This window comes from Pseudopodoces humilis, chromosome 2, assembly GCF_049639895.1.
Source record: "Pseudopodoces humilis isolate 2021_Gansu_Grassland_sample_001 chromosome 2, ASM4963989v1, whole genome shotgun sequence".
Lineage (NCBI taxonomy): Eukaryota > Metazoa > Chordata > Aves > Passeriformes > Paridae > Pseudopodoces > Pseudopodoces humilis.
In genome coordinates this window covers 33,762,562-33,780,884 of record NC_142201.1, presented here as the reverse complement: position 1 = coordinate 33,780,884, position 18,323 = coordinate 33,762,562, and the positions used below count along the sequence as shown (strand labels likewise).

General features: G+C 37.1%; 1 protein-coding gene across 7 annotated transcripts; it reads right to left on the bottom strand.

The window, feature by feature from the left end:
- Window positions 1-1,946: 1,946 nt before the first annotated feature.
- On the bottom strand, window positions 1,947-14,800 carry LOC148184833 (granulocyte-macrophage colony-stimulating factor receptor subunit alpha-like). Of its 7 annotated transcripts, none has more exons than XR_015774757.1 (9): window positions 9,976-10,583; window positions 9,710-9,885; window positions 8,824-8,963; window positions 8,163-8,201; window positions 7,275-7,416; window positions 6,639-6,726; window positions 5,936-6,014; window positions 4,827-5,075; window positions 1,947-3,351 (listed from the first exon to the last, which is right to left on the bottom strand). XR_015774757.1 is itself a non-coding variant. In XM_088068631.1 (9 exons), exons 2-9 carry the CDS (start codon window positions 10,101-10,103, stop codon window positions 4,998-5,000), a joined length of 870 nt encoding a protein of 289 aa, XP_087924757.1. In that variant the 5' UTR covers window positions 10,104-10,105; window positions 14,720-14,800; the 3' UTR covers window positions 4,753-4,997. The 7 variants fall into 7 exon arrangements, 6 of the variants coding, with proteins under 6 accessions (XP_087924748.1, XP_087924764.1, XP_087924757.1 ...); XM_088068631.1 differs by lacking the exon at window positions 1,947-3,351 and adding an exon at window positions 14,720-14,800 and having other exon boundaries at window positions 4,753-5,075; window positions 9,976-10,105; XM_088068622.1 differs by lacking the exon at window positions 4,827-5,075 and having other exon boundaries at window positions 9,976-10,584.
- Window positions 14,801-18,323: the final 3,523 nt, after the last annotated feature.

Below are 18,323 nucleotides of genomic sequence, written 5' to 3'. Positions count from 1 at the left end.
TCACTGGGCAGGGGCTGATGGATCCAGGGGGCTGATGTGGGGTCCTGGGCTCTGGGCAGGGTGGGGGAACTGGGCAGGGATAGCCAGGTTTGTGGGGGGTTCTCAGGGAAATGACAATGTAAACTGTTAAGTGTTTGAGCAGAAGGAAAAAGGGGATTTCAAATATTGGATATTATGTCTACAAATAAGATATAACATTACTAAAAAGTGTGGTGTGGGTTTGTCCTCAATCCATTTCTCCCAATGTGAAAATAGCCAAACTACAAACCACCACTAAAACATAAAAAAAAAAAAAAAAAAAAAAAAAAAAAAAAGCAGGTTGTAAGCATCCAACTACAAATAGTCACTCCAGGCCCTGCTGTTGAGCACTTGTTACCTTCTTGGGTCACAGCTGTGCATTACCTAAAGAGGAGGGTTATTATAAACAGTATAAAACATCAAGAGCTCCTTTACACCCTGAAAGGATTTGTTTCACAGAGGACAGTGTAACTTGCTTAATACAGAGATTTAAAATCCTTGTAAAGTAATTTCATTTCTTCACATTGAAATTGAAGTATCACTAGAAAATATGAAATTTTTCAAACACCAGGAATATCAACATTTTCGTCTTAAAAACACGCAGATCCTTCTTGCTTGGAGTTGGAAACTTGTAGGAAAGATAACAGTACATGCACTTCTCTAACACTCCTATTTCTTGGCTACTATGTATGGAAAAATTCACCTGTTGCCTAACAGTCTCCCAGGATGCTCCAGGAACTGCCTTTATTGAAATCCCGATGCCTTTCCAATCCTGTAGCTCCTTTTTGGACATATGGAATGATTTAACCATATGAGCAGTAGTTCTAATATATCATACTATTCATACATAATTAGGATACAGTTATGTTCTAGAGAGGAAGCTGAAGGTAGCACAGTGCTGTCTTTCCTTGGAGACAAAGAGGGCTTACCTTCTGGAGACCCAGAAATGCCTGGGCTCATGAGTATTTCTGCTTCCTGGGTCTGGCTGTAGTGGGACTGGTGACTGATGAGCTAGAAGCAGACAGTCATTTTCTGGGTTCATTATCTCATGTTGATTGTAAATATTAGTTATACTGAGGTGTTGCTGGGCCCAGCCAACACCACAAAGTGCATGTCTGACATGCTTTCTTCTCCTCAGCACGCGTAGTATAAAAAGTGAACAGGTGAAGTGAAGCAAGTCTACTCATCATATTGGAAACTGTTTCTCAAAATTATTCTCAACCACAAAATAAAAAGAAACCAAAAACAAACCTATCTCGCTTCTGCTCACATGTGGTACTAACAGCATAGAGCAAGGCATGAAAAAAGAACCAATGAATTAAGTGGCACTCTGTGGTTGTGCTCATGCATTTAATCTCATCTGTTAATAACTTAGGGTTACAGTGTTAACTGAGGAGATGAAGAACTCACTTTAAGCATCCAGAACTTCAAAAACTCCAGTCATCCATAGAATCAAGAACCATGAGAGAATCAACAGGTCTTTTGTGCCTGGTCTTTTGTGGTTTCAGAGGTAAAGATCTAAGGCAATGTTGGCTCTATAAGGACCAATTCATGGATGTTCACTCTTTTCATATGCTAGTAGAGAATAAAAGTATGACAAAGTTTTTCTGAAGCATATCTGTGAGAAAAAGGGTGGGAATGACAAGCACATATGTATAGGTGGATATTCTACCTTAAAAGCAGATTTAGTCAAATGAGCATCTCATTTTGGTAAGAATCACTATGACTACCCCTACCACATTATAGATGCCAACAGACAAAGCAAATGAAAGCTTGGACATCAGGTCTGAGCCCATGATACTTATTCAGAGGTAAAAGCAGCCCATTCTCAGAAGTTTCACTGTAATTCCAGATTAAATGAATTCCATACATAACTGTGTACATAATTTTTTGAACACTGACTGTGCTGTAAAGACATAAGAAAGGACTTCTGATCACAAAGAGTGTAAAACCCCACAGTTTATTGTGTCCTGATCTTTGGAAGAAAACAATTTTGTGGTGGTAACATACTGAGTTTCATGGAGAAGGGTAGTGAAAAGTACCCAAGTGATAAAATCAGAGCCATAAGAAGTGTCATGGAAGTCAAATGGGACTCTGGAAAATTAAGGAAGTCAGAATTTTCATTTGCCTGCTTTTCCATGCTCCCACTCTGAAGATCTCTTGAGCCTGCAGAGAAAGCAGCAGGGAAGCAGTGTGTTTCTGTGTGCTCTCTCACATTATGTATCTCTGAAACAGTGAGGAAGTTTGAGGTTTTTGGGATTTGGCTGCTTTGCTTTTCAACTGGAATTAATACAGCAGAACAATCCAAACAGCCCAGAAGGACAGTAGTGTTTTTGCAGAAAAGGGAGTTGTTCTACCCAAGGGATTTCTTTTCTTGTCTATATTTAGGGCAACTTCTTACCTAAGGCTTTCAAAAATGCAAATAAATGAAACACATTTTAAAAATTCCCATGTAAAGAGGGTGCTACTGAGGATGCTACCAAAATCTGTCATTTTTCAGAGACCAGAAAACTTGAGTTGCCTTGCTATTCCCCGGGAGCTGGAAGCAAAATGAGAAATGAGAAAGAGAAAGAGAAAGAGAAAAAAGAGTAAAGAAGAGAAGAGAAACCTGGGGAGAGACACTAGGGCTGTTTACAGACTTTTGGCTCTACAGGGAGTGAAGTTGTTGCAGAAACAGTATCAAACCAACATTTCTTAAAAATCACAAACCTGGAAGAATAATTTATTGCTCCAACAAAAATAGGAGTGTTCACAAGAACTGTCTGGTGTTTTGCTGTACTGATGTGTTGCAGCTTTTGTGTATGTCACAAAAATACAAACAAGAACCCTAATTGTTTCCTTGCAGCAAGAACTTTCTAGTCTTTAGCCTAGAACAGAGGAATAGCCATAGGAGACCAGAATAAAGGACTTCTTCCTGCTGGAGCATCCAAGGCATTTAGTTAATAGATTCTAAAGCCTGACCATCCTTTCCTACTAATTTTCGGGTCTTTGCCCAGGGATGGGGAAGTGATACCTTAGTACCACACCTACTACCACCTCCATTGTTTCATGGATATGATTTATGGTTTTCTCATTAGTGTGCTGGTAGTGAACAAGTGTTCTTAATGATTTTTCTGTTTCAGCAGCTTTCACAGTGAAAGCAGTGGGGATGTAAGGGGGTGCACCAATGACCATGATCAGCTCTGTGCCAAGCAGGATGGAGAGGATCCAGTAGACTGGATTTGTTTAATTGTCCTTGGATTACAATGAGTCTTGGCTTTAGTTTTCCTACTTGATGCAGGTGCTTTTATCTTTTGGCAATTATAACTTAAGTAGAAGGGTCCTTCTCTGGTTCTGTTTTAAAAAGAAAATAAAAATAAGGTTTTATTGAAAGCTCATTTAGAAACACAGAATCACAGTAAAATTTAGTTCTAACATTGATCTCTTGACAGTAACCTGGTCTAGTGGAATTTTATCACTGAGAGGACTTTATTTTCCATAATAGGATTTTATGAGGTCACTTTAACCATCTTGAGACTTGATGGAATTATAGAATTATAGCCTGAGTTGGAAATGACTCTCAAGAGTCATTGAGTTCAACTCTTAGACCTGCTCAGGACAGCCCCAAGAGTCACACCATGTGCCTGAGAGTGTTGTCCAAATGCTGCTCGAACTCTGTCAGGCTGGTGCTGAGACCACTTCCCTGGGGAGCTGTTCCGGTGCCCAACCACCCTCTTAACCACCACATTCTCTTAATACCCAACATAAGCCTCTCTTGACACAGCTTCAGGCCATTCCCTCGGGTCCTGTCACTGGTCACCAAAGAATGACCAGTGCCTGCCTTTCTGCTTTCCCTCTTGAGGAAGTTTTTGACTGCAATGAGGTCTTCCCTCAGTCTCCTCCAGGCTGAACAGACCAAATGACTTCAGCTGTTTCTCATACAGCTTCTCCTTAAGGCCCTCCACCATCTTTGTAGCCATCCCTTCTTTGGACTCTCTAGAATGGCTTTATGTCTTACGTTGTGGCAACCAAAACTTCACACCGGACTTGAGATGAGGCTGCTCCAGAGCAGAGCAGGACAATCCCCTCCCTTGCACAGCTGGCCATGCTGTGTCTGACGTAGCTTAGGACAAGGTTGGCCCTCCTGGCTGCCAGGGTGGGACTGACTCATATTGAATTTCACGCAACTGGAAGGTCAGAATATGGGATTAGCTCCGAAATTGAGGGTTTTCTCTCATATCTCCTTATTAATTGGAGGATTCAGGCTGTTATACTTCTGTTTCATCCAGATGTTATAAAAGCACACAACTAGCTTGTAACTTTTGCAATTAGCAAGTGGCAGACTTCTGCTGGAGAGTTCAAAAGTTCAATTTCCAACATTTCCCACTCAATACATATACATGTGTACATCTGCTACCTGTTAGCAATCATATATTAATTAATTTTTTCATCTAACACAGAAGGAAGGGATGAAAAATGGGAGGCAACAAATAGAGTTATGGGAAAACTGTATCCTGAGCTCTTTAATAGTACTCACTTTTTATGAGCAAATGATTTTTCTTAAGAGGCTTGGCTGACCTTCATACAGTGGACATTCATACAGATGTCAAATTTTATTTGTGATCACAATTTCAGAAAGGCTGTACATTTTTCAAGACACTAAACCAATGGAGATCCTGAATAAACCCCTTAAGTTTGGTTGTTCTTACTTATTCTTTTGCATGGTGTTGAAAAACAGTATAACTTCCAAAGCAATACTGAATTTTTTTTTTTTAATGAAATACTGTGATATTCATCTCAATAAAAACCAGAAATATTCAAAACTTAACTGTTCATAGAAAATGCAACCAAATACATGGAGGCTTTTAGAGATAAGATCTTGGGGAACTGTCTCTACAGACAGTGCTCTTCTCCCTGCTTCCAGGAGTGAGAGAATATGAAAAACTTCTTAATTGTTGCCAACAAGGTGTATGTGCTTGAAAAAAACCAAGTTTCTCATTTCACTTGCATTCCATCACTTCTTCAATATCAATTATTTCTTCAGTTTCTTGTTTGTTTAATAGATTAATATATTCTGTCTAGTAAAGGAAGAATATAACATTTTGTTAGTGTTTCATGCATGAGATTAGTCACAAGGTCATGCCTTATGAATTTCCTGTCATTCAAATTTGTTATTTATTGTATAAAACCTGTAACAGGACTCTGACAATTAGAAGACCAAAGTAGACATGACTAGATCTTCCCTCCATATAGCTTCCAAAGAACAAAGATTTTTCAACTAAAAAGCTGGGAAAATCATCTTTTAAAGCATAGAAAAGTTAACATGATGAAGGAAGAAAAATGAAAAGTATTTATGAAGGCTCACCAGTAATTCAGTGTGTTCCTGCCGACAAATTTTGTCTTCCAGACCTGCCTGTAGCCAACCTAAAGACTTTGCAAATTGCAGCAAACATGCTCTCTAGAAGGGCAGTTCCTTCAGTGTTTGTCTGTTCCTTCTCATGAGTCATTCCAGCATTCCACATAATTTAGCACCTCTCAACATTCTGCTCTATTTTCTTGCTTACCATACCCTAGAAACCTTTACCTCCTTCAGCATCATTACCAAATACTAACATGGCAAAACTACTGAAGATTCCTTCTCTCCCTGACTGATTCTGCTGAGAAACTTATGCTCAGCATTATTTTAGTGACAGCATATGGTTTATAGGGAGAGCAGGGTGAAGCTGTATTTTGTCCAATGCCCCAGGTAGACAGATGACAATTATTTCATAATGGATGGTAAAACAAGTAATTTGCAGATGGACTTTGTCCATATTTCAAGAACAAGAACAAGAAAGAAAATTGATTCTTGCTTGCGTGCATCTTTCTGACAGTTAGGTCATAGATTTGAGACTAAATTTTTAAATTTAGGGCATAAAATTTAGAGCATGAAGCATACCTGGAAGGCCACTGGAGAGGGCTCATGGAATGGGTCTCTTGGCTGTGGTACTGAAGCAGATGTTTTTTTCAAATAAGCCCTTTTACAGTGACAAAAAGGTTTGGTGAAAAAAAGACTTAGTTTGCAAATGCATGAACACATACTATATGATAATGCTCCTGAGGTACTATTTTATTTCTCTGAGACATAAGTAGTGTTCTTCTAATTCCAAAGGAGCTAAAAATTACATAGGCTGAATACAATGTTATAATTTTGTTGTCCAGAATTTGGACGACAATAATTTATTTTATGACTTACTAAGACTTCATAGGAAGTTGCTTTTTTGAGTATGTGGAAAGAAAATGTCAAAACATGGAAAAAATTTCATGTAACACACATCTACATTACAGGGTCTGATGGTAGGAAAGAGGTGCTGATATAAGGCCTTGTACCAGTATTGGAAAGCATTGTGTTATATTAATCACTTGATTAATATAATCAAGTGATTATATTAATATGATACATATCAAGGATAAGAAAGTTGGGAATCAGAAGTATATAAAGCACACTTGAGGAACATCCAGCAGATTATTCCTAGTGTAGCTCAGTGTCAATTTTCTCCCTCCCTTTTCTCCTTTTAAAAAGAAGCCAGAAATTTTCTACTGGGGAAAAAAGTGTTATTTCAACAATAGAATAAAAATTTTGCACAAGAAATAAGGCTTACACTGTCATGCAGATGAAAAATGTGAGACCTGCTGCCAGCCCTGGTATCAGAAATAGCATATATGATGAAGTAGGTGTAAGTTGTGTTCCTGAAAATCAAGCAACCATCAAAGTGTTGGTTAGCATCACAGGACATGCATGATAGCACAGCTATGTGCAACCTGTTTTTCATCAGGGTGTCAAACACTGTATGAAGGGATGACTTCTTTAGCTCAGCACTTCACTGCCCTGTAGCATGCAAAGGAATAGAATGGCTGAACAGTTTGTGGACTGTCCACAGGAACCTGACACCTGAGGACCTGAGTCCTGCAGAGTATTTAAATATCTGAGGTGGCAGAGAGCAACAGCAGGAGAAAGGAGTTTATAAAGTCAGGAGCAAGGACTGGAGAAGTAAAACAGCTGGCAACAGAGCTCAAAAAGTTCTGCTTCATTCACTCTCCCCGTGCAAGAAGAACTGTCTCCCAAGAATGACTGGAGAACTCCCTAAGATTAAGGGATATGGTAATTCTTCAACTCTCTTTGTCCTAACAAATTAATATTCAATTATCAATGTGTGTACATCTGTAAGCATGAAGTAAAAAAATGAGGCAGACAGGTAATAACTGAACAAAGTCAAGGAAGGGATTTTTATTCTTACCAAATTCCACAGGCGTACTCCACTCTCCCCAGTCTGGGCTTACGAAACAAAAGCCCGCGTCTGTTGCTCTGATTCTGATGCTGTACTTTTTACCTGAGCTGAAGCTTTCATAGAGGTAGGAATTATTTTCAACGATTTCTTCCTAAATGCAAAATAAGTAGAATGAGAATTCTGGTATTATTTTTATATAATTATGATAAAATTGTATATTTTGTATTTCTATAATATTTCTGTGGCCAAACTAGAGTGAAATAATAAGTAGTGAAATATCCTTTAGTATTGTTTCATCTTAGTTCCTCTTTTTTGAATATTTTTATCATTGGGTAATATGAAGATGAAATTTGCTGTATGCTTCCCTGGCTCCTTAGAATTTGCTAAGCAATGGGACTTTAGGGAAAAAAATATCTAATGATCTGTTCATTACAGTGGATGTTTTCAAAACTGAAGTAGAGTTCGATAGCCAGATTTTACAGAAGTAAAAAGTTGACTTTTTTTTTCCCCTGCCATCTTTACATTGGCTTAGTCTTTGAGGTAATATTTTCTTGCCTCTTACATCTCAATCCTTTCCAGATAGTATTAAAAAAGAAAAAATTCTTCACATTTTTTGTGTTACACAGAATCATGATCCGTGTTTTTACATATATGTGAATCTGCTAGGAAGTAAAAAAGAATGTAAAATGGAAGATTATGTGAAGTAATATCAAATTCCACATGTGCAGGTGTTTTTGTACCAAGTTTTATAAACAACAGTTTTAAACTTCAGATTTAGAAAACTTATCAATTATGAGCACGTGTAGTACATTGAAACAGGTAGTGTGAAACCAAACCAATTTGGTTAATACAGAAGTAATTTCATACAGCATAAATGTAAGATTAATACAGACTTACTCTTTTAGATGCAGTTTTGATTTTTTTCTCAACATCAGCCTAGCAACAAGAGAAAAGTTTAATTTTTAGGATTATTATTTTTGTTACTATATAATAAAGGGTCTTCTCTCATGAATGTTTGATTTTCATAAAGAAAAGGTTTATGTAATATTTAAAATGCCTTCTTTTAAAGATTGTGAAATTTAAGCTCTTTTTCCACTGAGTGGTTTTGTTCTCCCCACTGATGCTCTGGAATATTGTACCATTTAAATTTTATTTCAGAACTGAATATCAAAGCACTAAATAACAAAAGAAAAACACTCAAGTTGACAACATGTTTACATTTTAATAGTTAAAAAAAAGTATCTAAAATTTACGAATAAACTTGGACAATGTTTTTTCCTTTTTTTTTTTTTACTGTGTATATTTTACATTCTTAAACATTAAATTTAACTAAGTTATGTTTCCTTTTTTTTTATTTTTAATTTTTTACTGTTGGAACAAGAAGTTCACAAATATTCTGAGAAATATTTTGAACTTTACTTTTGAAGGATGTAATATAACTTTCCATATTCATCCAAGCTTTCAAAAGGAGAGGATGAGAACAGAGTACTGGTTGTATGGCGTTATGTGTGGAAATAGAGACAAAAAAACCACTCTTAAATGTCATAATTATTCTTACCTTGTTTTCTATGGCAATTTCATATTTGAAACAACTACTTTTTTTCACATGACTTGTGCGGGGTGGTTGCCACCAAATATTGCAACTATGAGAAGCTTCTGTACAGTTCACTGTGACATTTAATGGAGGGGTGAGTTTTTCTACAATAATATAATCAGAAATACTGTTGTTTAGTAACAGCTCTCTTCACTCTGCCATTTTAAAAATATGGGTAGATGTTCAAGCAACTGATCTAAAAATATGTAATGCAACTTTAGCAGAATTTCTATATTGTCCCCATATTCTGAAGCAGGACCCCATAATTTAACGTTCCAGTTGAGGGGCCTGGAACACCAGCTGCAACAGTAAGGAAAACTAAAACACAAGCCACTTATTACATTTTACTGAATTCAGCATGTGATTTATGCAGGTTTGGTTTTATTTATTGGGTTTAAGGGTTTTTTTTTAATATTGTATTCAAACCAAACAGAATTTTTTATTAGCATTCTTCCCTTTAAAAAAAAGGAAGTTTTTGGTCACAGCATTAAGGTAACTGGTTCTTTTCATTATGTGGATGAACAGCATTATAAGATAATAAGACCAACATCTAGATAGTAGTCCCACTCAGGAATCCTTAGCTAGTTAATTTTAAAAGATGGCACCTTTCTCTCAGGGAATAAATATTTGACTGAAATGTCCAAAATTTTCTGACCTATAATTCCAGATTGTTTCTGTCTTCATTAGTTTTTATCAATTTTTGTATTTTAGGACTGAGAAAAAGGAAAAAAAAACAAAACCCAAACCTATTATGGGGAGCAGTATTTTTAAAATGTATGTTTTTTCCCAGGGATGAATTCTTAATTCTTTTAACATATAACTGGAAATGAAATCAACAAAAATTGCTTACCAATTTGGTACAGCCATATCTTCTCCCAATATGACTGAATGTTTTGTCTGCTTCTGGACCCATTTACCAGGAAATAAGCATATTTATTTTCTATTGTCACGTTTTGAAATCGACATCCTGTGTGCCTTCCACAGTTATCTTTGACGTAATTTTGGCATTCTGTGACATCTTCATTCCTTTACATGAAGTATTGTATTAAAAAAAAAGACAATGTCACATGTCCAACCACAAATCAAAATTCCCAATATTCAAGTGGATCTACTTACTCTGAGGGCCTCCAGTACAGGAAATATTGGGTATCTTCTGTAGCAGTCCTGCCCACATCCCAGGTACAGTTCATGAAGGAAACATTAAAAATGACACAGACAAAATTTTCAATGGCTGTCCCATTCATGCCTGCAAACACAGAAAGATCCCATTCCCACTCTGCAGAAAGACTGAATAACTGCTCAAATAACACAGACCTTTGCAAGGTCATTTAGTCATTTTTTAACTACCTGCTTGGCAAATCCAACTGTATATCGTTTCAATCTTGTGGCTTTGTCCTTACTTGAAGTTGGCAGTGATTTTTCTTGTGTTGAGCCATGAGGATTATCAATAATTGTTCCAGAAGCCATAGATGTGACTGGGTTTTAACTGAGATTTTGATCAACTCAAGCATAGGGACTTAGTGGAAGTTAATTACAGAGACAGTCACCGTGGTGTCCTCTGTTTAGATCTCCTGTTTAGCTGAGGCCCAGTCTACAGTGGAATGTAAATTCCACAGCCATGAGCAGGATGGCAAAATTCTTTCTGCTGTGCTTAAGTGCTCTGAATCGTGGTTATAAAGCCCTAATAATTTAAATGAGATGTCCACCACTTTCTTCAGTGTGACAACTGGCTGGTTACAATCTAACCCTGTAAGGGTTAGATTGTAACACTGCTTAGCCTCCTGAAGCTAATTCCTGCACAAGTGTAACACTGCTTAGCCTCCTGAAGCTAATTCCTGCACAAGTGGTGCAATTTCAAAGAGAGAATGATATATTTTTCAATTAGGAATTGAAACTGGCTGTTAATCTGTTCCAGTGCTTTGAATTCAAGGATAGGGAGAATCTTATTAGCACTGAATTTGACAGAAACAGGCCTGAATATCCATATAATTAGTGTAAAATCAGGACAAAGCTTAAGCAGAAGTTTATAGCTTGCTTAAGTTAACTCACAACCTGTGCTCACAACCTGAATGGATTCCTTGTGTGCTCTTCCCCTACCAAAAGGTGATATCTCCAACAGGAAATAATAACATTCAGTACCTCAACAGCTGTCATTGTGAATTGAAGGACTGGGCCACAGCTCTCCAAGACCAATCCAACCCTTGTTCATTGAGTTTAAGCACCACACACACAAGCTTTGCATGTACCTCTCTAGTTAGCCCTAAATCTCCAAATCTGATTCTTACGTCTTTGGAAAAAAAAGAGGAATTTTTAAAGACAAAGTTGTCAGAGTGCTCCTGGATTTCTAGAAATATTTTTCTCTTCCAGAAGGAAGGTTGAAACTTTTTCAAGTGCTTGGTTCAGCAGCATTTCTTCCAATGGCAGTGTTAGCCTAGGCATGCCCTGTCCTTTCCCATCCTTCATCAATCCTGCATGATTCCATCCTGCCCCCTTGACTAATGTTACTTCTTGTAGGGCCCTGTAGTGAGTAGTTTTGAACAAGTGATCATCTTTACAACTAATGCTCCACTCAGTAGTGTTTTGTTTTGTTTTTTTTGTTTGTGTTTTTTGTGTTGTTTTTTTTTTTCTTTTTGGTTGTTTATTTTTTTTCATCCTCTATCAGAAGTAGTGGAACAAGCTCATCTGAGATGACAGTGTGGGCTAGCAACTAAGAGAAGAGTTGCCTAAACTATTTCTGTAGCTGTAATAAACACTGACCCATACTTGGTCACTAGAGGTATCAAAGCTCTCAACATAGGGTTTTTCACACCCAATTTATGTGTAAGTTTATATATATTTAACAAACTATTTTTAAGAGTTCAGTGATTACAGTACTGTGATAAGGTGATGGTGAGTTTGGATCAGATCTCTGGTCTGCCACAGATTCACTTTATGACCCAGGGCCAACCCAGTCTGTGCATTTCACTTCCTCATTTACAAAACAAATAGAGAAATTGTCTTCCCATGAAGAAATTGCTGGGTAAATGCAGCAGTCTGAAGTATGATCACAGGTGCTGTGCAAGGGTCTTAGAGAGATGAGCTTCTTCAAGCCTTTAGCAATGCTGTAAATCTAAAGAAAAAATGGGTTATTCTGATTTTAAATCAGTTCACAACCTGGTTCCTGTGTGGGCCAACAAGCAGTTGAAGTGTTCAACAGCAAAGGAAATATTCAGGCATATGCTGTGAATATGAGTCTCTCTATACCTGTTGCTGACTGGACCATTTTCCCAAGGTTTTAGGGAATTTATTTTTAATTTTTTCTTTATTCATATTTCTGTGGTTATGCCAAAGAAAACATAGCAAAATATATAAATACCACTACCCTTTCTGTAAGGATTATTTTTGAGCATATTCTATTCATCCAACACTGTCAGTGTTACCTTTTTATTTTTAGCAATACCTGGAATAGATCTAAGTATTCATGACACTTTCATCTCACATTATTTCAAAGAGATACTGATATTTTTCTGCCTCCAGTTTATACTAAGGACTAGCTAAATTTTTCTGGTGTCTTTTTGCTTAACCACTCCTATTTGAAATGCCCCATATTTGTCACTTACATATGTGCATTTCCTTAAAAAATGGTAGGACCATATGCTTATCAGTCTTTTCTGTGAGTTCTAATGCAAAAACCAGTTTAGTTTCTCTGTATAGTACTCATCCTTCTGAACTTCCTCCTGTATTATTTGATGATGATAGTAAAATACATATGCAAGTATGTTAATATCCTCTGAAGCATCCTTTTTTTCAGAAACAAATAACATATTTTACTATCTTTAGATATATTTAAAATCTTTCACATCCTTTTCATAAAAAAGGTAAGATATGTAACTGAGATGTGACAATGATTGCACACAACTGCATAAAATCCACTATTTCAAGTACACAGAGTGCTTTAATTTATTTTTTTTTTGTTTGCTTGTTTATTTATGTCTATTTTGTCAGCTTAGTTGATCTCCATCTCTTGGGCAGACATCAGAAACAATGTAGGCACCTTAGCTTCAGAAAAACATCAGAGAGAAGAAAATGTGACTCTGCAGACACTTGTGGTTAGCGACATTACTAGCAGGGAAGGACAGGATCTCACCTTTTGGTCTTGAGCCCAACAGAATTTTTTACTTTTATTCACTGATTCTTCAATTAAAAAAATGTATAAACTGTTGATTCTTAGACATAATTGATCAGATGCTTTATAAAAGATGTTAAATAACATACTTGATATTGGAAATTAAAAAACAAACAAACCAAAAAAAATAATTCAATTACTTTAACTTTTCAACCTAACTCTGAAGATGCTGTTAGGTGTAAGATGGAGTTTGTCTCACCCATACTGAAAAGCTGTATAGGGGAACCAGTAATTCTATACTGCCTTAACACTATCTGGAAAAAACCCAGCTACTTTAGACACAGTTTATTCAATCTAGTCTAGTACAAGATGAATGAAAGCTTTACTAAATTTATTTTTTTGTCATTCACCAAACAAATAGCCCAGAGGAATCTCTCTAATTCTGAGCTATCCACCTTTGTCAGCTAAATCCAAGAGGACTTGTTCCTTTCCTTTCTTGCATCATCTGGAATTCATACGTAATTACTAAACAAAAATACTGCCACGATTATTTTCTGCATTGAAAAGTTATAATTGAAAATGCCTTTTTCTCTTCATTCTTATACCTGTGCAAGTATCATGTGCTGCTTCTCTTTAGAAAAATAGTTCCAGTGGAAGAACAGTGTTATTTTTCCCAGAGATGTTTCAAACTTCTTTTTACATCTCAAACAGTTCCTGTGCAGATTATTGATGAAAATCTTTAGGAAAACTAAAGTATTTCTGTGTGAAATTATTTCCTTCTTGTCAAGTTGTTTATAAAGTTTCTATGAAAATTGGCTGCTGCTAGAATCTGTGCTACAGCACAAGTTATTTCTCAGAGATGCCTGAACCCTAACACCCTCCCAGAGGGGTAGTTATGAGTTCAGAAGCTGAAATGCTACTGCTGTGTCTAATCTCATCTAGGCTGATTGGAGAGGTGTTTAGATGAGAATAAAAACTGTCCAAAAAAACCCCCAAAACTTATACTTTGTTTTTAATAGGACTATTTTCTGTTAAGGGGAAGTCTGTGTTGAGTACAGTACATTACACTAGACCTCTGAGGTTCATTTCCCAGCTTTGACTCTGAAAGAGTTTGAAAGATATTTTTGTCATATGGAAAATATGAAATGAAAATATGAAAATATGCTTCCATGTAGGATGTGCTATGAGGGTAAAATTATGCCTGCATTTCTGAAGCATTTTCAGGGAATTGTATATACGAAATCTTCTAAAGTATTAAAATCATGAAAGAGAAAGGACACTGACATACTTCCATTCTACTGGTGTCTAAATGCAGTAGTCCTAAAAGAGTTCACTCCATTTAGTGATTTTACTCTATGGATGGAAAGACCTAAAATCCAAACGTTTCCAATTTGATTGTATTTTCAAAAGAAAGTGACACAGGCTCTCCAATTCAGTAATTCAGGTTTAGCTTAACAAAATACTGCTATGTGGATGAGGCCAGTAACACTGGAAACACTGCAAACTTTAAAATATAAACACAATTATTTTAATATTTTATAAAAAGTATGCCATCAAAATACTGGTTAAGACATTCATCAGAGTGAAGCAGGCACTTGCTATCAGGTAGTGTCTATTCATCCATCACAGTTATTTTAACATTAAAACTAGCAGAAATGACAGAACGCAGTATTTCCTTGCCTAGCTCCTTTGGAGTTAAGTAAAAGAGAAACAGAAAAGAAAATAGAAAAGAAAAACTGACAAAATTAAACCTACCTCCTCCTTGAAGACCTGTTTCCCTTTGGTTCTTAGAGTAATGGAGAACAAAAAGGATAGAAACTATGACTTTGCCTTGGTTTTTGCATGCTTTGACAATGCGATTTCATTGCCTCATTTCCCTTATCCTTACTTCCGTTAAACCATGGGGAGAAGCAGGGTCACTCCCTGCCTTGGGAGACAAATAGGTCACAACAGAGGGGCATCCTCTTCATTTCTTGATTCACATAATTTTCAGTCATTTCTGTCACACATTTTTCATACAGAGGTTTGTACAGGGCACCACCTGAAAGGTAGATGAACTCAGGTTTTCCTTCTGGCTCAGGTGTAGGTCAGGTATCATTGCCTCAAGCCACCCACTGTTTTTTGCTTATTGCTTAGGGATGCTGCCCTGTACAGGAGCATCAGCTCCCTGCTCTGGCCTGCAGAAGAGCTGCTCCCAGCTTTGCACTAGCCAGCCTCATTCCCCATAGGTGGGTAACAAACCATGTCACCAGTCTCAACAACCTTTCTGCTTTGTGTACACATTTTTCTGGGGTGGGTGAATTCAAAGCGCAGATCAGGGAAAGTTTCTGTATGTATGAAATGTCCCGAGTGTACCAAATTGGCAGTATGTCACTTGTCTGTGCTGGTGTCCTGGAACTGAGAAGCACAGAACCTGCTTTTTCATGTAGTCCATAGCACAGAGTACAGAGCCCCCAGTCTTCCTCATCTTTAAATATTTTTTATCAGGAAAATGGAGTCATTAAATAATTTAAATTAAAACAGCATTTAAATTAAATTATTTATAATGTTCATTGAGTGTACTTCTCTTTGGTAGTTATATCTCACTGGTAGAGTGGTAAATAATATAAAATCTGTTTTCCATCTGTTTGTCTGAATCTTGTACATCTTCATTCCCAACAGTCTTTGTTCTTGTTGCTCTTCTGGGCAGAGGGGGACTAGGTATGGGATGGTTCTTGAGATATTTCCTCTTCTTTAGGTCTCAATTCCTCAATTTTATTCATAGAGTAAACAGCAGGACATTATCATGTACCCTGCTATGACATTTCATTTTAGGACCTGCAGAAGTAAGGACTTCTGATTGCTCACTGTAGAGGAATTGAAAGAGGTCTGCTGGAAGACTGTGATAATACCAAAACTTTTGTAACTACTCATTTCCTGTAATTCTTGAAACTGGACTCTGCTCTGTTCTCAGAACAGAATTATTCTTGGAACCCTGAGTCCCAGCACTAGAGAAACTGGATGATGGTGGAACTGCCACAGTGAATTATGTTACCTGAAACTGAGCTGGAATAAAAGTCTCAATTAATTTTCAAGTAATTTTACTTAATAAATTTTTTCATAAAGATTAGAAAAGTTGGAATCTTCAATATATATATACAGAGTAAACAACATTCTATCAGTTTCAATGTAGGCAATTTAATTAATTGTATGGAATGTAAAACTTCATGATTATACCCCAGATCACCTCTGCAGAGGATTTGGAATGCTACACAGGCATCCCAGTCTTTTCAATAAGAGTTTCATAATCAGTGCTTGACCTAGACGTGGATGATTTCACCATGCCAGACAACCTGAGGACTTTGTCCTTAGCTACTGTGCAGTCTGAAGGATGATTTAATTTGATTTGCTTAATGAAAGGGAGGGCAGTTGCATGCCAGAGTTGTCAGAAGGCATCCTTTTCAAGACCAGCCCATTTTACCACAGACTTTTTGAGTCAATCTGTATTCTTCTTAAAACCAGAATAATTTTACAACTTCTATATGAAGAGATTTGTAGCCTTTAATTTAAAGCATAAGAATTCCACAGTTTGCATTTAGTCTTCCTCATAGTTAATGCCAAGAGTGAACATTGCAGTTAAAGTAATGAAGAGGTTAATAATCAAAAGAGAACCTTTAATTAATTTCTGATATTCTTCCTCTCGTCTAATCTATTTTAAACCAGTCACCTTTATGTGAGGTATCAAGAAACAGGAAGGAAAGTGTAAGCAGAAGTTTGCTAGATATGAATTTGACTTTAAGAGGGCAGAGCTCAAACACAGCATATCTCAGTATAGGGCTATCCAGTAGGTACACTTGGCAGTCCTGTTCTGGATATCACAATACCTAAAAGATGAATTAAAGCTCAGGTCCTCATTGTGTGGCGATGACCCACGCAGACATTTATTTCTGTTTACAAGTATTAATTTTCCTCCTCATTTCCTTTATTTTCATGGTTTAGCTTGTTTGTGCCTGATCATAGGCTACCACCATGTGGCCACTTTGAGAATCTTACCGAGTAACAAAGGCTGATTACTCACTGGGCCTGGAAAGCAGCAAGGCATTGACTACACAAGAGATGAAGGCCATTTGGAGATTTTTGAGGGCATAATTTTGCTTCTTGATGGCACTCAGTCATCCCTTGTTTACACATTTTGTTATTTGGTTTGTGTGTGTTTTATTCTGCTTTAATTCCTCTCCCCCCTTGCAAATACTTAAAAAACACACCTTAGTTTCAGAAGGAAAATTTTCTCTAAGTAGCAGCCTTGGGTCATTCCATGCATTAAACTCTAAACCACATTTCTACTCACACATTTCAAACTCAATTTCAGATCATCTCCATGTAAATCCCTCCTATTAAGTCCTCTGATATGGTCTTGCCACTAGGTTGGAGAGACATCAGTTTGACGGATGGATGGTTAGATGGCTGGATGGGTTCATCCAAAGACAGAGTCAGTGCCTCAGTGCTCAAGAGGAAATCAGTAAGGAGTGGTGTCCCACAAAGGTCCATGCTTGGTTGAGCACTATTTTACCTCTTCAGCAGCGCCAAGGCCAGTGGGATTAAGGGCACCCTTCAGTGAGCTTGTGGATGACACCAGGCTGAGTGGTGCAGTTGTTGCATTAGAGGGAGGGGATGTCATCCAGAGGGAGGCTTGAGGAATGGGCACATGTAAAATTCATGGAATTAACAAGGTCTTGCTCCCAGGTTGGGGCAATAAAGCTACAGAAAACTACAAATAAACTACATGGTTAATATATTCATTGCAGAAAAAAAATAGTTTATTTCTCAGAGAATTTTATCAGGCAATAATCCACATGGGAGATGGAGTCTACTACAATTTGAAACCTAAATCCTGTCTCCTACCAAAGTGGATATTTATTGTGGTGTTAACATTTCACCTCAGCCTTTTTCTCTGTGTACAACAAATTGTTTAAAAAGTGGAAAATTGGAAATAGTTTTGATAAGAACAGTAAGGCAGAACAGCGTTTTCCTAATTTAATAAAGACAGTAGAACAGAACAGCATCTTACTCTTATCAAGGACGGTAGAACAGAACAACACAGCCTTGGAGAAATAGATAAAGGATGTAACTTAGGCAGACAGAAATCATGTAAAATGCAAGCAGGATGCCGGCCCAGCAAGATTGAAAAAGCAGAAGTTATGCAGAACTATAGTGTGCTTACTCAAATGCAGAGACTGAGGAACAGCCACCTAAAAAACACCAGGCATTGAAAACAGAGCCCAAAGAACCATGTAAGGATGTAAGGACATAAGGGGTGTGATTATGTAAAATAAAATCAAGGAGGTGGGGATATGTTATGAATGTGTAATCAGTGTGTATG

What these genes read in the sequence shown, in the direction of transcription:
- LOC148184833 (XM_088068605.1), bottom strand. Translation starts at nt 10,187, where the DNA reads ATGACCTTGCAAAGGTCTGTGTTATTTGAGCAGTTATTCAGTCTTTCT. An exon ending in GAGTACGCCTGTGGAATTTG is followed by an intron (nt 6,727 to 7,274) that starts GTAAGAATAAAA and finishes CTTGATTTTCAG; the next exon opens with GAACACAACTTACACCTACT. An exon ending in TTTTTCATCTGCATGACAGT is followed by an intron (nt 6,015 to 6,638) that starts GTAAGCCTTATT and finishes TCACTGTAAAAG; the next exon opens with GGCTTATTTGAAAAAAACAT.